Here is an 18,312-nt window from a genome sequence, read left to right as displayed (position 1 = left end):
ACTCAACAAAAAAATTAATATAAATTTATACTTTAAAAACATAAATGGGTATAATCAAACTCCTCTCCTGCCTACCCCCATTGTGATCACTAAAATTGGTGCGTGGCATTGTTGACACAACAGATAAACATTGGAGCAAAGTAAGAAACATTCAGAGGGTACAAGTCTCATTTAAAGGGTGATAGCACATTAAATTTGGATTATAATGCGAGATAAATGTAATTACTGAAAAATATCAATATCAGAAAAGGAATAGTAATAAAATATTTTTCACTTTTATTATTTTAATTAACTTATTTACTAATTTGAAATCCTTACCTACGGATTAATTTGCACGAACACATAACATTGATTTTAGGCAAACTATTTTTTTTTTTTAAATACTGAATTTCTTGAATTCATAGGTACAATTAATATGAACACATACGAGGACTTACTTACGAATTACATTAACCTTACCTACCTACTATTTAAATCCTTCAAAATAATTCCTATCTCAAGGCCAAAATTTCTAACAAAGGGAAATTATTTTATAGTTACATATACATAAATTAATACATAGTATGAATTTAGATATGGAACATAAACATTCATACATATATTAATTTTGGTTCGTAACTAAATATTTGTGGATAAACTATCAATTTCTTGTATTGTTAGAGATGGAAACATGTTTAGATCGATTTCATGATCTCATAAATCTAAAATTTAAACCAAAAGTAATAGTTGAATTCATTCAACTTTCTTTAATATAGACTTTGATATATCAACCTAATATTGAAGATGAGCATATAAAACATAAAGCTCATACTCTTCTATTTTACTGAATAATCTTTATGTAATGAAATTTTATAAATGTACATTTTTATTTTGGATGATTGTGTGATTATGAATTTTGATACTATTTAATAATTTGATTTTATTATTTTTTGGATAAATAGTAGGTTTCTTTTAATGTTAAGTGTACATTAACCCTAGTTTTTCCTTTAATAAATACACGTAATAATTATTAAAACTAAACAAACACGTGCTCACTTGTATTAATCATTAATATTCAAACAAAATAATAGAATTAAAGTTGTTGACTAAAAAATGTATTTTTTGTATTATATTAAAAACAAAATATATTAATATTTATTATACTGATTTTTTATCTTTATTTTTTTAATTCAATATAATTACAATCAATTACCTTCTATAAGGGATATTGTCCTAAAATTGGTCTTAATTTAAAAATTGTGACTATGTCTTTCACCCTCATGCAACTACCATTGTCCAAAGGCCACATAATTGAAAAAAATATCTAGATGAAATTTCATATAAAGTCTAACTATTTGGATATAGATTAAGTGAATTATTTTAAAATTGGACTGATTATTGAATTATTAAATGACATGTGCATGATCTTGACTCAATTGTCTCTATTAAATATTATAAATATGTATATTTTTATTATTAAATAAAATTTTAAAAGTCATCACTATTAAAGATAATTTGGTACACTAATATTTATTTAAAAATTCAGAAAAATGATCATTTTTATTAGTATATATGATTATATTAGAAGTACCTTAAATTAATGACACAAGAGAGTATATGAAAGTTTTCAGGGTTAAACTTTAACAAAAATACAACCATATCCCTCAACGAAAAATTATATTTAGACTGAAAATAAAATGAAAAATACTTATTTTATTTTTAAAAATAATAAATGGCATCATATTGATAATTTTATATTGATATGTTATCAAATATTTTGGTAGGCTATATATATATATATGTATGTATATAATTTTTTTAACTAAATTTTTTATTTCAACTGGATATTAATCAATTCATACTTCTCGATTTTATTTCAGAACACTGGCTTAAATTACAATTGTAATATTTAAACCATTTTAAATTTTATAAGTTGAGTTATCTAAATTTATAAATAATGTTTAATTGAGTTTTTGTACTGTGTGTTGACCTTTTATCAAAGTAAAATAACATACTAATGACCCATGTTATTTTATTTTATTTTAAATCTTTGTATTTTTATCTGAGTAAAAATATTTCATGCAATGTTAAACAAATGCAAGTATAAGATCCAGATAGTAAATTTATAAATTTAAGGATAACATTACAATTTTCTGAAATGTGAAAAATTCAAATAACTAATCGATCATTTTTACCATTAATATTTGTTTTGTAAGAAAATCAGTTAAAATTTAACACATTTTGTAAATAACTATGTTTCTTAAATAAATTGTTAGATGTTTGATTCTTAATTATGCGTAGAAAAAAATTGTTGAAAAGGAAACATATACTTTAATGATTTTTATACTTGGAAAGAAATTAGTTGCACTATCTATCAACCTTTTTCGGTAACTCCTTAAATATACCTAATGTGAGAAAAAAGAAGAAGCAAGAACTAGAAATTTGGATAAACTCTTCCTTAAATTGAAGAATGGCTTTAAATTTCATGGTGAAGTAAACCATTCCAATCCCTTAGTGGGACACATACTTTGGACAAGATCCCATAATTCCCCAAAATGGCACCCAAAGGGTTGGAATTTCAAATAATAAAACTAAATATCACACATTAATATTAAGTAATTCCATCATGTATGAAATTTTTTTAAATTTAACTAAATTTTAAAAATTAGTTCATATGGAATTTATACTCATTTATATACACTATAAAACGTTCTTAATTTTTATTTAATGTTTATATAATGTTAAATATCCTTATTTTTAGATGAGATATTTGAAAACTATTATTGCATTTTTTTGTGTTTTTTTTCATTATATAATTAACTACATCAAATATTAATCTCTTTCTTCTGAATTATTCCATGATGATTGAATAAGGATTTCTTGTTATATGATTTATCTCTACAATATGTAAACATAAAATGTCTCACTACTAATCATCCAATACAATATGTAATTATAAACAATCATTTATTTTAATATTAATCACAGTTAATATATAATTTTGTGGTAAAGTGTTGTTAAGGAATTTTAAAGCAATTCTAAGTCTTGGTAATGTGTATTGGTAAACAAAATGAATTGTAGGTTGAGTTTGATTCTTTCTTCAAAACTCTTTATTGTGATACTTGTTTCTCATTCTAAATTGTTTGCCTTAAAGTTTACTATGTTGTCAAAAGAATTTTTTACCGTGACAGAAGAGGTTGATAATAGTAGTATAGAATAGGTGTACTGAGACATTGAAACAAATTTCATTCCACTACTGCACTTTGTTCAGGAAAATTACAATTGCTAATACAATAAAGAACATTTCAATCTACAACTTTCATTGACACTAATATAACAAAGAATCCAGTATACAACTTTTAATGATACTAACACAACAAAGAACATTACAATCTACAACTTTTAATCATACTAATACAACAAAGAACAATCCAGTCCAATGTTAAACATCACAGGTACTGTCCATGCAGAGGAATTGACCATGCCTTTCATTCTTCTAAAGGCAGATGCCAACCGTGGCATTTTTTATGGTCGAGCCATGTTCACCGACCTAGACCATATGTCTTAGTCGGTCTCCCACCGAGTCGTCCTTTTTTTACATGTACTCGTTTCTTTTTTCAGACATACCTGTTTCTTTGCCGTTTGATAACTTCACGATGGGTGTCCTTAAGGCGCTCAACGTGGCTCTTACTCAACTTCATCCCAACTCTTGGGCGTCCATTCAGGCCTTTCTCCTGATATGCGATGTTCTGTTCTTTCATCCCACCCCTTTTTTTTTAAGTTATTATACCTCTCACCCGGTCGAGCCGTCGAGCCTGCTCTGTGGCATTCATTGATCAGTCGGTCGGGCAACATCCTATTCAACTCCTTAACCACTTCGTACAAAAAATTCAAAGAGTGATTTTTCAAAATCTTCGTCTATCTAGAAGTCATGCCGTACTTCTTTGACGAAGCCAGTCGGTCGAGGTTTCCTATGTCTTGGACTAGGAAGCCTCAGAAGTTTAAGGAGTGGCCTTGTCCGACCATGAGTACCGAGAAGCTAGAGATTCTTTCTCTCTTCGACGAGCTCCTGAGGAAACTCCCTATACGGAAGCTCATAGCCGTGTACACAAAAATGGCTCCTTGGGCGGCCTTCAAGGATATGCTGGATTTTTCTAGTCCCGGTTGGATGTTATCTTTCAGACTAACTTGTTTTTTTCATTGTTGTAGAGATCATGGACCAAGACGCTCATCGGGCAAAGGGTTTGTTGGATGCTTTCAAGGAAAGGGTCGCCCGGCGTAAGGGCAGGTCGAGCATCGAGTCTTTGGCGGTCGGGAAAGGGTCGACCAGTGTTGTCCCTTCTAGAAGGAGCAAGAAGAGGTCGAGGGAGGGGCGTTACATAGTCATGACCACCCGCTCCCCCAGGGTGATGCCGACACCACCCACTCCTTGTCGAGCGACGATCAACATTGACTCGCCGCCAACAGATGACTTCAACTGGTCGATCCCCCTGTTAGAATACATAGCCTTAAACAAGATAGGGGGGGTGAACTTTTTATAAGAGATTTTCGAAAACTTTTGAAGGTTCAATGAAATTCTGTGTAGAAATCCAAAAGATGAATCAAGTTAGCCAAGAACACAAACTGTTTTAAAGCAAACCACAGAAAAACAATCGATTGTTTCTTCGAATCAACCGGTTGTCAGTTAAAACTTAAACAACTTAAAAACAGAATTTAAAGGAGTTTAAGAGAAAGAGAAATGCACACAAACAGTTTATACTGGTTCAATCTTACAACAAGAGCTACATCTAGTTCCCAGAAACCACTAGGTAATCCACTAAGCAATCAAACCAGATTACAAAACACCACACACCAAAGTAGTGACCTTGAACCCTTCAAGAAACACACTACCTTTGGCAAACCACACAAGAGTATTGATCTTGAACACCTCAAGAACACATAACACTCATTGGCAATACAACAACAGAAATACAGAAGGTTGAGAAAGGATTACACCTAATCACAGTACAATCTAAAAAGAATACAATTGCAATCCTATTCCACTCTCACTTGAAAATCCAAAGCTTGATGTGAATCTTGAAATCTTAAGATCAATTCTCTCAAACTGAATTTCTCAAAACTGTTTCTTACTTATTTGAAAGCATAAACAAACTATTTATATTTTCCAAAGATTGGTCAAAGTATTTAATGAAGGAGCGTATTCAATTAGAAATCATTTAAAAAAGATTCACCAATCAAAAATTGAATTCTGTTAGGATTTTCAAAGAAACAATTGGTTGAAACCACGAATCAACCTATTGATTTGGTTTGACAGTTAAGTAAACCAAGTCAAACAACTTTCAACCTTTTTCAAAACTCCTAAGAGTAAAACAACTGGTTGATTCGACATAGAACATGTTGTTTTTCACTTAGTTGGAAAAACACTTAATTTCAAAAAGGTTTTAATTCACATTAGTTTTAGATTCAATAAAAGAGTGGATCACACTTTAATCTATCCAGATCCCATCCACACACAGCAGCAACACCATCCTTTCATCAAACACCTTGGATTTGGATTCTTCAAAGCACTTGATCACTCTTGATCAACAATCTCCCCCTATTCGATGAAGACAAGGGCTTATCTGGGGGGTCCCCTAAGAGAACTTGTTGCACGGTAGCATCAAAATGAGGACCGGGGCCATCATGCCGAGGAGATCTCTTGGCTCGAGCATGAGCTTTTAGAGGCTCCGAGCAACCTAAAACAGTCTCTTGTGGATAACACTGAGTATGCAGAGAGGCTTCCTCGGGCAGACGCCGAGCGAGAGCGTCAGGTCGTGAAAATCGACTGAGAATGCCTTCATGAAGAAAGTTGTGGAGGAGGTGGACAACAAGAACTCGGTGATGCATGCCGAGAATTCTGAGCTGAAGGCCGAGAAGGGAGCGGTCGAGGTGGAGCTGGATAGGAACATCAATGAGACTTTGGAGCTACTCAACCAAAGTTTCTTCCAGGTCGTTCGACAGGCTCACATCCTTTACAACGGTCCACCACCGTCCGGTGAGTTCGACTTGGAAAGCGAAGTGTTTGAGGGTTGGATCTTGTCGAGGAACGAGGTTAGGGCCTTGGAGAGCGCAGTTCAACCCGCAACAACCAAAGGTGCTGAAGGCGAAGATCAATAGGTCTTAGGCTTTTAGTGTTTTGTTTCCTTCGGTCGGGATGTGGCCTTTTATCGCTTTTCCTCTGAGGCCGAGGTGTGGCCTCCTCCTATCTTTCTTTATGAATGTAGTGCTCACTTCTTTTCATATTGTGGCTTTTTTTATTAAGTTAAGTAGAAAGTCAGATAACTTAATTGAACAAAGAAGATTGAACAAGTTAAGTAAGCGATCAGATGACTTAATTGAACAAGTTAAGTAATTGGCCTGATTGTGCTTGTAATGCGTTTTAAGTTTTCGGTAGGGTGTGCCGATTTAGGCTTCGCCTTTAGGGTGTCAGTAGGGTATGCTGGTAAAAGCTTCATCCTTAACCGCACCATGTATTTCGGTGTCAGTAGGGTATGTCAGTTAGGGTTTCGTCCAGACCGAACAAAGGTTTTGCAATACTAGTAGGGTATGCCGATTAGGACTCCATCGAGACTGAACCGAGCTTTGTACGGTGTCGGCAGGGTATGCCAGTTAAGGGTTCATCCAGACCAAACCGAGTTTGTGAGGTACGACAGGGTATGCCGATTAAAGCTTCATCCATATCGAATCGAGCTTTGTGTGGTGTTGGCAGGGTATGCCTAGTTAAGGCTTCATCCAGATCGAACCGAGCTTTGAAAGATACGTGAGCTTTAAATTGCAAATAGTTTGAAGGAAAACACCTCGTTAAAACCTGTCCGATCGAAAACTCTCCTTAGGGAAAAAAGGTCGGATGAGGAAAGAGTGCGCAAATTTTATTGATTAACTATAGTAAAATTTGAGGTGCGTGACATTTCACGTCCTTGGTACAGATTTGCCCGATAATCACTTTAGGTGATACGTCCCCCCAATTGCTACCTCTCGGATGCGGAAGGACCTTTCCCAGTTGGATGAGAACTTGCCTTCATTCTTCCTCGCATTGTTCCTCATTCTCTAAACGTGGTCTCCCTTCTGGAAGCTCCTCGGTCGGACCTTGGTACTGTAACGTCTTGTCGCCCAAAGTTTACATGCTGCCTCACAGTCTTGCTTTTGTCGCGGAGCTCGCTGACCAAATCTAGGATGATCGAAAGACTCTCTTCGTTCAGAGTTTGATCAAACATCTACCCTCGGAAGGTGGGCTCGCCTACCTCAAACGGGATCATTGCCTCGGTTCCGTACGTTAAGTTGTACGGTGTCTCTTGGGTGGACGTTTAGGGGGTGCAGCGATATGCCCACAAGACTTATAATAGTTCTTTAGTTCATCGACCCTTTACTTTTCCGAGCCGCTTCTTCAGTTCGTTTAAGATGACCTTGTTGGCAGCCTCGGCCTACCCGTTGGTCTAGGGGTGTTCAACCGGGGTTGATATGGACTTGATACCAAGGTCATCGTAGAAAGATTAGAGTCCTCGATCGATGAACTGTCGGCCATTGTCGATTATTATTGTGTGCGACACGCCGAACCAACACACGATACTTCACCATACAAAGTTTTGCACGTTCTTGGCGGAGATGGATGCGAGTGGCTCAACCTCGATCCATTTGGTGAAGTAATAGACTCCGACTAGGAGGAATTTTGTCTGTCCTTTTCTTGGAGTAAAGGGACCGATGATATTCATCCCCCATATGGTGAACGACCATGAGGATGTCATGTTGTGTAACACTTCTGGCTTCAGGAGGTGCAAGGGACTGAACTCCTGACACTTGGTGCATTTCTTCACATATTTTACGCAGTCTCCTTGGAGGGTCGACAAATAGTAATCGACCCTGAGGACTTTGGCAGCCATTGTTCGGGCGCCTGAGTGACTGCTAAATACCCCCTCGTGGATCTCCTTGAGGACAAACTTGGCCTGGTCCTTGGTGATGCACTTCAACAACGATGTCGAGTAGCCCTTTCGGTATAGATCTCGGTTGATCATGGTGTACCTCAAACACTGCTGCTTCATGGCTTTCTCCTCTTCGAGCTTGCACGTTCTGTGTTCAAGGTATTGGACGATCGGGGTCATCCAGGTCTCGGTCTTGGCGTTTATGACCGCTAGGCATTCGACCTCTGTCACGCTAGGTTGTCTTAGCCAGATTTGCATGACAGACCTATGGTGACTCTTCTTCTTGGTTGTTGATAGCCGAGACAATGCATTGGCACGCTTGTTCTCTAGTCGATGGATGTGCTCTAGCGTTTCCTTCTGAACCGAGTGATGTTGTTGTGGACCAGTGATGGTACCTTTGGAGCAAAGGCTCATTCACTTCAAATTCCCCTTTGATCTGACTGATCATAACTTGGGAGTCGCTCTTGCAAGTTATCTCGCAAGCTCCCATGTTATACGTCAGGTTTAGCCCGGCAAGAAGAGCTTCGTACTCGGCTTGGTTATTGGTGCCTTGAACCCAAACTGGGGGGCTTGCTCTAAGAGGAGGTCCCTCAAGGACGACTCCTACTCCACATGCGGTCTTGTTTGAGGAGTCGTCCACGTACAACGTCCATCCAACCGAGATGTCCAACAAAGGTGTGAGCTCGGTGGAGAAGTCAGCCAAGCATTGGGATTTTATGGCACCTCTCGGCTCATACCGGATGTCGAACTTCGAAAGCTCAATTGACCACCCTATCATTCGTCCTACAAGGTCGGGTTTAGATAAAATTTTTAAATCAGGTAGTTAGTTCTTACCGTGATGGAGTGATTCTGAAAGTATGAGCGCATCTGCCTGGCCGTTAGGACTAGGGAGAGGGCCACCTTCTCGATCATCTAACATCTCGTTTCGACTGCATGGAGCGTCCGACTGACGAAGTATATTGGTCGTTCTTCAGAGACCGTCAAGTACACCATAATGGGTTGGTCACGTCTCGGCTTCTGGATGACTGCCGGTGATGACAAGAAATTATTCAACTATTGGAAGATTTCTTCACACTTCTCGTCCCAATTGAACTTAGCTGCTTTGCGGAGCAGCTACACCATCGGCCTGGTTCTCTCGGCCAGCCGGGGGACAAACTTGGAGAGGGTAGTAAGACACCCTATCAGCTGTTGAACCTCCTTTATGTTCTTGGGGCTCCGTATTTCGGCGATCGTTTGACACTTTCTCGGGTTGGCCTCAATCCCCTAGTGGGTTAGCATGAAACACAAGAATTTTCCTGCCTTAATCCTGAACATGCACTTCTCGAGGTTGAGCATAGTGTTCGTACGCCTGAGGGATTCGAAGACCTCCTAAGGTCTTTGATGTGTCGAACTTCACTACGAAGTCGTCCACGTATACCTTAATGCATCGGCTGCTAAGACCCTTGAAGATCTTATTTATGAGCTGCTGATAGGTAGCTCCAACGTTCTTTAGACCGATTGACATTACCTTATAGTAGTAGTTGGCGTCGTCATCGTGAAGGTTGTCTTCTCCTTGTCCCAAGGATGCATGCTTATCTAGTTGTAGCCAGAGTAAACATCTAGGAAACTAAGGATTTTGTGGCCGACCGCATCATCTACTAGTCGGTCGATGTTAGAAAGTGGATACGAATCCTTCGGGAAGGCCCTTTTAGGTTCGTGTAGTCCACACATATTCTCCATTTTCTGTTGGGTTTGGTGACCATCACCACGTTGGCCAGCCATGTTGTATAACGAGCCTTTCAGATGAAGTTGACCGAGAGTAGCTTCTTGGTTTCTTCCTTGGTTGCGAGACTCTTCTCCTCGCCATGGTTTCTCTTCTTCTGCGCGATCGGGCACGCTTCCTTGAACACTGAAATCTTGTGGGTCATAATATCCGGGCTTACCATTGGCATATCGGATGTCGTCCATGCAAAAAGCTCTACATTCTTCTTCAGCGTGGCGTGCATCAACTCGGCTTCGGCAACTGCTATGGTCATGCCGACACAGGTACTGTGTTCTTCGTCAAGAAGGGTCATTCGGCGCAACTCTTCTCTGGCTTCTAGCCTCTCCTCGGTCGTTCGGGGATTTAGATCCACCAAAGCGACTGTATGCTCCATCGGTATAGGTTGGTCTTCTCTTTGAGGAGACTCTTGTCCTCGAAAGGATTTGCACTTAGAGGATCGATCATTACGCAACGACTCCACCCTAAAGCTCTCGGCATAACATTCTCGTGCGACCTTCTGATCAACGTGCACCATGACAATGTCTCCTAACGATGAAGGGAACTTCATTGCCAGGTGGAGTGTTGAGATGATCGCCATCAACCGGTTGATGGACAGACATCTGAGGAGGATGTTGTACGAGGTGTTAGCGTCAATCACCAAGTATCTGATCTTGATGGTCTTGTTGTTCTTCCCATTACCGAAGGTGGTGTAAAGCTCAATGTAGCCTTTAGTACCGACCTTCTCACCTGCGAAGCTGACCACATTGTCGTCGTACAACACCATCTCTGCCTCAAGTATCCTCATTGCCCTGAAGGTTTCCAGGAGAGGATATCTACTAAACTTCCTTGGTCCACCAACGTTTTCATGATGGTGAATTTATTGATGTCGATCGATATCACCATCGGGTCGTCTTGCCGATAATCCACACCTTTGAAATCATCATCGGTGAAGGTGATGGGCGATATTCTCGGTTAGAACGACACCACATTCACCTGGTGCACCGCTCTGAGGTGCTTCTTCCGGGCATTGTTGGAGCTCCCACCGCCGGCGAACCCTTCGACGATAGTGTTGATGACTTCCCGATCACCTCTCCTTTCTTTTTCCCACGGGGGTCTTCTTTGTGTGGAGGGTATCCCTAGGCCGACGCTCCGGTCAGCGGTCGTCCCTTACCTTTGGGGGAGTAGTTTCTTCGCTTCGCGGGCTCGTCTCGCTTGGGGATCGTCTCGTGCCTCGGACATCCTGGACAAATCCCTGCAGTTGCCCAACTTGGATAAGTTCTTCTATCTTATCCTTAAGGGCTTGACATTCATCGGTGGAATATCTACTATTCTTGTAGTATCGACACCGCTTCCTACGGTCGGCGTTTTCTGGGCTTGATGACTTCCTAGGTGGAGGAATCAACTCGGCGTTGAGAGCCTCGTCCAGGATTTTACCCCTATCGGTTGTCAGGGGGTGTATCTTGAGAACCAGCTGCCCTGGTTCCCTTCTTCTGTCCCCACGGTTGGCCGATCAGCCATAACACTCCTTCTCCTCTTCCCTCTGCTGGCCTTTGCCCGGGCCTGGTTGCAGAACTCTCTCAGTTCCTCCAACTGCATGTACTTGACAACTCTCTTCCTGAGCTCGTCCAAGCTTGCGGTGGACTGCATACAAAGGCTGTCAGCAAACAGTCCCGGTCATAAGGCCGACAACATATGGTGCATGGCCACTTCCGGTCTAAGGTTCCGAATGCTCATTTCTACCTTCCCGAATGACAAAGGTTCTCAAAGACTCTCCCTTCTCCTGGTGGATACCAACCAGGGAAATGGAGGTCAGGTGGTGTGGTCCACTAGTGGCAAACTGTGTCTCAAACTTGGACATTAGCGTCGCAAAGATGTCAACAGAGTTGGGAGGGAGCTTTGTGAACTAGGCAAGAGCTCCTCCTTTCAATGATGTGGGAAACACTCGGCACAGGACTGCATCGTCCGAGGTATACAGGCTCATGTGCATAGTGTACGCATCTATGTGCTCATTTGGATCGGTCGTGCCATCATAGCGATCCCTGTTGAAGCCTTTCCACTTGTCTGGTAGTGGAATCTTGATGATAGAATCGGTGAAAGGGTGTCAGCGCACTGAATCCATGGTACCGGTCGTGTGGACAGACTTGTTAGGACATGACTCTCCATCCATCTCCTGCGTGGGGACGTTGTCCAATCGCTCTCAGGTTGGGAAGGGAGGTGAACAACCTACCAACAAGATTAGTCGGCACAATGAACGGTCCTTCCTCGATCAACTTCCTCTTCATATCCTCGTCCTTCCTGCGAAGAGCTTAGATCTCTTGCTCGTTCTTTCTGCTCACTTCTTCATTACTTTTTCTCAGCTCGACCATCTCTCTCTGCAAAGAAAACAACAACGTGGTCTGGTCAGCTTCGGTCATCCTCTCGCTTGCCATGCTTTTGGTTGATACCATCTACTAGTGTTCAAAACTTGATTTCTCTCGGCCCCATGGTGGGCGCCAATTTTTCTCGTGTGAGGGTTGGGGCCTGGAGAACTATTGAGAGGATTCTTCTATCTCCTTCTGTCCTTTGGTCATACTGTCCTCAAGTTCCCTTCCTTCGCTTTTCCTTCTTGGTCATATCTCTGACGCTCAAGTCAACAAAGACGTTTGGTACTCGGTTCTCAGAGCATTGTATATGATGACATACTTGATTCTTGGAATAATGTTATTTATATTACCTTTGGTGGGCTTTCCTTATTGGGTCAGGCTAAGGAGTTGGATCGTGCTTAGGGCTGCATTACCTACCTCCTAATCACCGATTAGCTTCGCTCACCTTGACTGAACGTAATTAGATTTGAGTTGTCGATCAGCCCAACGAACGTGGGCCTTGATTATCTTCGGTCGGCCCAATAATGAAAACCGAGACGTAATATCAGTCGTACTACCTTCATCAGTACAACAATATACATTTCAATAAACTAAATAAACTGATAAAAACAAAAATATATTATGATTTCAAAAATGCAGAATCACAATTATTGATACCTAATAGAACAGAGCCATATTCATTCTTCTTGCCATTCATGGAAGAAAAAACACCGAATGTAGAAATGTTGGCCTCAATAAGAGTCTTATGCACATATAAATGCTATAGAAAAGGCTCCAAACTTCACCAAATTTTAAATGACATTTCAAATTTAAAAATTGAATACACTTATCTTCTTTAACTCAATGCTATTTCTGTCCATTGCTGCAGATTTTTCACCATTACACTTTTGGCTAAAAAATGAAATTTGCAGACTTGGCGTGAGAAAATAATGGTTTACCTTCTTTCATTGGTTTTTTTTACCACGCTGGTGATTTTTCAACACTCCAATTTTGACTTGAGTGAGAAAAGAATGAAGGAACCACGTCTGTGTTTACATTTTGAAAACCTGATGTACATGTGTCTTCGTTACAACCAAGCACGCAACAGTATTTACACGATTAAAATTATGTAATTATGATATATAAAGACTGAATTGACAAGTAAAATATAAAAATTTCACGGTTAAAAAATACAAGGAATAAAAAAAGCACTTTAGTATCTAATAACTTAATTGATATCTTTAAATTTGAGGAATTAAAACCGTAGCATACACACGAACGAACCAAAAGTTGCTAAAATATTACAACCTCACAATATGTTAATCAATACCTACTAAATTAATTTGACAATTGATTAATTAACTAATTTCCGTTAAATGATTTTTTTAAAAATTGTTCACAATTTACGTCAGCATTAACAAAAGTGACAGAAGAATAATTCCAAAAACAAAAAGGTTGTAGTATAAAAAGAAATTAAGAAAAGAATATATACGTTGTTGTTTTGTTGTGGTGTTGTTGTGGCGTGCCATCTGATTATTGTTCGTTAACTCAGGCAAAGGTAGCCGTTTTCTTTAGCTTCTCTTTCACTCTCTCTCTCTCTCTCTCTCTCTCAAATGGGAAAACATCAATGAAAGATGCTGCTAAAGTTGTACCCTGTTGTATAATTACAGGCTACCTTTTCTCCTTTCTTTTCTCTCACCCCATTTTGTTCTCTCCCTCTCTCTCCCCACTTCCATAATATAGGTTCCTTTCTTTCTACTTTTCACTCACAAAGATATACATATATACAAACACAAACACTTTTTTGAGAAGCACTTCATTGTTGTCATCGTAATCATTGAGAGAAAGAGAGAGAGAGAGAGCAGAGAATGAGTTCTTCTTCTGGTCAGAGCAGTGGCTATGATCTCTCCTTCAAGATCTTGTTGATCGGTGACTCTGCTGTGGGAAAAAGTAGCCTCCTTGTTAGCTTCATCTCCAACTCGGTTGAAGATATTGCCCCCACAATCGGTATTTCATTAAAGCCTCTAAAAAAACATTTTTTTCTCACGCTTGATCCCTCCCACCTACGTTTTTGGACTTAACCATACAAATATAACGATTTTTTGTTTAAAAGAATAAAAAACGGAGAATTGTGAACTTCTCATGTGGGTTTCATGTGTGAGGTTGGGGACCACTTATGACCGTTTTGAGTAGCTGTTTTTTTACCCTTTTGAGTGAGAGTTCTTCTATGTACTATGTTTTCACTCTGTTATTACCCTTTTGCTTAATACTTTGGTTATCTGATATCATTCTGTACAAAATAACTGTTCAATTTACTTTTTGTATCTGCTTTTATCAAGATATTATAGTTATGATGTGATGTAATGCTATTTGTTCTTCTTCTGTTGTTCTGTGTTACGTAGGTGTTGATTTTAAGATCAAGGTGTTCACAGTAGGTGGGAAGAGATTGAAACTGACTATTTGGGACACAGGTAATAATTACTTGAATATTTAGGTGCTACACTTGTTCATATGAATGTTACCATTTTTAAGTTTCTGGCTTCATGTGAATTGATGCAAACTAGTATATGAAATGTTCCTTTTATTGTCTTTCTGTTGAATGATTTGTCCATTGACATGTATGGTTGATTGAAGTGGTAATTTCATGCCTAATAATATTACATCTATATTGCAGCTGGACAGGAAAGGTTCAGAACGCTAACTAGTTCTTACTATAGAGGAGCGCAAGGAATCATTCTTGGTATGTTAAAAAGGTTTATGTACACTTTTTTTTTCTGTATCGGACTCATTGTAGTGGTTCCAACTAGGACTGAACTCTTTTTTAACGCTTAATTTTATAGATCCAATAGGGACAATATAATTTTTCACTCGGGGCATATATGACAAGCATTTTTTTAAGGAATTATAACATTTGTTGTAAACCTTGTTTTAGAGCAGTTTCAGTAACTCGATTGGTTTTCAATTTGAGATAAGGGTAGTAAATGGTTTTTCAAGACTTCCCCTGATAGTTATTGTCTTTGTAAGCCACCAGTTTGTGATGAGTAAGATGACTAATGTATGTTTTTGAGCCATTGCTAGTAACATGTTTAATCCAACCTTTCAACTTTTATATATATAAATAAATATTTATTTTTTTCTTTTAGTTTATGATGTAACGAGAAGAGACACCTTCACAAACTTATCAGAAGTGTGGTCTAAAGAAGTGGAACTATATTCAACTAATCAGAATTGCGTGAAGATGCTAGTTGGAAATAAAGTTGACAGAGTAAGTTGTGTTTTATTCTTGTGCTATAATATATGATCCAAGGAAATGAATCAGCCGGTGATTACTGTGAAATCTTTACACAATGAAGTGTTTGAAAATAAAAATTATGAAATACAATGAAATATGTGGCTCTGAGCTAGTCTTCACTCTGCATTAAGAAAATGAAACACTGCTCGAGTTCGGTCTTCCACATATGTCTGCATGTAGCATGTTTTTTACTGAACTCCGCGTCAATTCAGTAAATATTGGGATGATGCATGTACTTTAGACAGAAATAAGTGCCATGTAGAACCTTTCATGTAGTCAAAACAACATGAACCTGTCATTAACAGCAATTTTACTGGAAACAATCTTACTTTGATAAACTTTTTCAGAGAAGAAAATATGGAGATAAAATAAATTGAACTTCTTTATACATTATGATCAACTTAAGTACTTAGCTTTTGTAGAAGTTCTCCGATCTAAGTTATCTAAAAATGGAGATACATAAATTGATTTTAACTTATGAAAGGAGTTCAATTCATTTTACCCTTTAATTTTCTTCAACTGGAAGTGCTAATGAAGAAGTTTACCATAACAAGGTCTAAACTTGAATGTAGTGGTAGGAGTAAGACCTTGGACAAACGCTGGCATGTCAATTCTCAAATATGAGGCTCCTTACATACAAAAACTTTATAATTTTTTTGCAATAAACTTTAAGAACATATACTTCTCATGATTTCCAGTTCTTGTTATGATGTATTCTGTTGAATAATTTCTTTAATACTTGATTTCTTTCTAAGGATTCTGAAAGGGTTGTGACTAAAGAAGAGGGTTTAACACTTGCGGAAGAGTTGGGATGTCTGTTTTTTGAATGCAGTGCCAAAACTAGAGAAAACGTGGACCGATGCTTCGAAGAACTTGCACAAAAGGTATTAGTTGAAGCATACTATTTATCAATTGATGTTTGTTCCATGTATACAAACTTTTTTTCTACATAACTTTGTTGTAGGGGAACACAGAATACAGTAACTTAAGTGTAAAACGCATTTACATAATAATAAGAATAAATGAAAATCAATGCTTTGTTATGGCAATTATAATTCTCGCATAGAGAGATTTTGCAGGTTATAGATTATTTAATAATGCTCAATCTTGAGTTGCACAGAGAAGGGAAGCTTTATTAACTCTGTTGAGTTTTTGTCTAATAACATCTCAGCATGTTCAAAAAGATATCAGTAAGAATATTATTTGTCTAATAGCATCCTAACATGTTACAAATGGTCTATTGCTAGTGCTTTATTGTGAGACAATCCACAGATAAATAAGTACCTAATTTTTGTTTAGGGGATCAGTAAGACTGGGCTCTGGAGGGTGAATTCTTCATCTGGGTTCAAGAAATAAAGCTAATATTCTAAAATATTTAAAATTTATATTGGAAAATCAAAATAATGTTGGAAGATTGGAAATGTTATTTGTGATATGTGGATGGAAGTGAAGTGGTGATATTCTTGCATGTAAATTATTTGCTGTGCATTGCTTTTTCATTTTCTATAGTGACAAATATGGCACCATTTCATAGATAATGGAAGTTCCCAGTCTTCTGGAAGAAGGATCTACAGCAGTGAAAAGGAATGTTCTAAAGCAACAACAGGAACCCCAAGCATCCGAAATTGGTGGTTGTTGCTCTTAATTGCTGCAATGTGTAAATTGAGTCATAATTGGTCCTATTGTTGTAATTTCTCTGTATACAATAGCTTCTTATGTAATTTCTCTTATTGTTGTATTTTCTTTACTGAATTAATGGGCAATTGACAACAATAGTGCCTAGTAGCTGGTGTAAATTTCTGTGTATTCTGTTATTGTTTCTGCCCTAAAATTGATCTAAATCCCAATATTATGCAGTTGCTGCTTTGTGTGTACCTCTCATTTTACATTATATATCATGAAAATTCTCTCATTTTAATGTTTTGATTGGATTGGAGAGAGAGTTGAAGATTGATTGAAAATGAGAGACTTGTGAGAATAGGAATTAACTGAATATTAAGACCTTTTCTACAACAGCTGGTTAATATGTGAAGCTGAGATATGAAGCAGAGATAACCAAAAGAAAATGAAAATGGAAAAGAAGTGTGAGGAGTAAGCAACTGAATAAATTAAAGGGGGAAAAGACCATTCCAGAATAAATTCTAATTTGTTCTTGAAAACTCCTTTTTTAATGATAAATCTCATTACATATTGTTCTGGAATAGTCTTTATATGTAAGAATACTAAATTGCTTTAGGAATATTTTTGAATGAGTATTAATTCATTTTGGAATGGTTTTCCTATAAACGATAACAAAAAATTAAGAGATCGCATCAAAATTTGAAAAGCCATTAAAAACAAATATGATAAAGGCTGTTTTTCCGGTAACTCCGTATATTTTTCTCATCTCTATAAATTTTCAAATTTCAAAAAATATGCTTATGTAATATTTTGAATTACGTCCTCTAGAAATATTTTTTTAAATTTCTAATTAATCCAATCTATAATCAAGAAGTTTTTTTTTAAATTTTTAATTGACTTTTAGATTACATAATTCAATCCATAATCTATAAGTCTTTTTTTAGATGCATGATTAGTTTTCAAATTATGTAATAAGTTTTTTTTAACTTTCGAATTACATAATCAGGACAACTTTTTTCAAATGCGTGTCCGGATTACATAATCTAAAAGCTACTCTATAGAAGAAGGATAAAAATGTATTTTTACGTTTTGTAGGGGGTGGCAGAAGAACCTAAAGAGGTGCAGGAAGAAACAGTCGATAACAAAAAATTAAGAGAGCCCATCAAAATTTGAAAATCCCTTAAAAACAATATGATGATTCCACATTTTGGGAGGTAGAAGATGATATTTTCACAGACTCTTTCTTCATGCACCTCCATATGTTCTTCTGTCACCTTCATAAAGTAGCTTTTGAATTATGTAATCCGGACACGCATTTGAAAAAAGACTTCCGGATTACATAATCTGGAAGCTAAAAAAGATTTTCAGATTATGTAATCCGAA

At 37.7% G+C, this 18,312-nt stretch overlaps 1 protein-coding gene across 1 annotated transcript; it reads left to right on the top strand.

The window, feature by feature from the left end:
• Positions 1 to 13,507: 13,507 nt before the first annotated feature.
• Positions 13,508 to 17,183, top strand: LOC137828923 (ras-related protein RABC2a-like). Its single transcript, XM_068635677.1, has 6 exons — positions 13,508 to 14,024; positions 14,420 to 14,488; positions 14,692 to 14,757; positions 15,161 to 15,282; positions 16,065 to 16,193; positions 16,844 to 17,183. Exons 1-6 carry the CDS (start codon positions 13,886 to 13,888, stop codon positions 16,952 to 16,954), a joined length of 636 nt encoding a protein of 211 aa, XP_068491778.1. The 5' UTR covers positions 13,508 to 13,885; the 3' UTR covers positions 16,955 to 17,183.
• Positions 17,184 to 18,312: the final 1,129 nt, after the last annotated feature.

The sequence above is a fragment of the Phaseolus vulgaris genome, chromosome 7 (assembly GCF_000499845.2).
Source record: "Phaseolus vulgaris cultivar G19833 chromosome 7, P. vulgaris v2.0, whole genome shotgun sequence".
NCBI lineage: Eukaryota > Viridiplantae > Streptophyta > Magnoliopsida > Fabales > Fabaceae > Phaseolus > Phaseolus vulgaris.
The sequence above is the reverse complement of the archived record's forward strand: the minus strand, read 5'-3'. Positions and strand labels throughout refer to the sequence as shown.

What these genes read in the sequence shown, in the direction of transcription:
- LOC137828923 (XM_068635677.1), top strand. Translation starts at nt 13,886, where the DNA reads ATGAGTTCTTCTTCTGGTCAGAGCAGTGGCTATGATCTCTCCTTCAAG. An exon ending in ACTGACTATTTGGGACACAG is followed by an intron (nt 14,489 to 14,691) that starts GTAATAATTACT and finishes TCTATATTGCAG; the next exon opens with CTGGACAGGAAAGGTTCAGA. An exon ending in TCGAAGAACTTGCACAAAAG is followed by an intron (nt 16,194 to 16,843) that starts GTATTAGTTGAA and finishes ACCATTTCATAG; the next exon opens with ATAATGGAAGTTCCCAGTCT.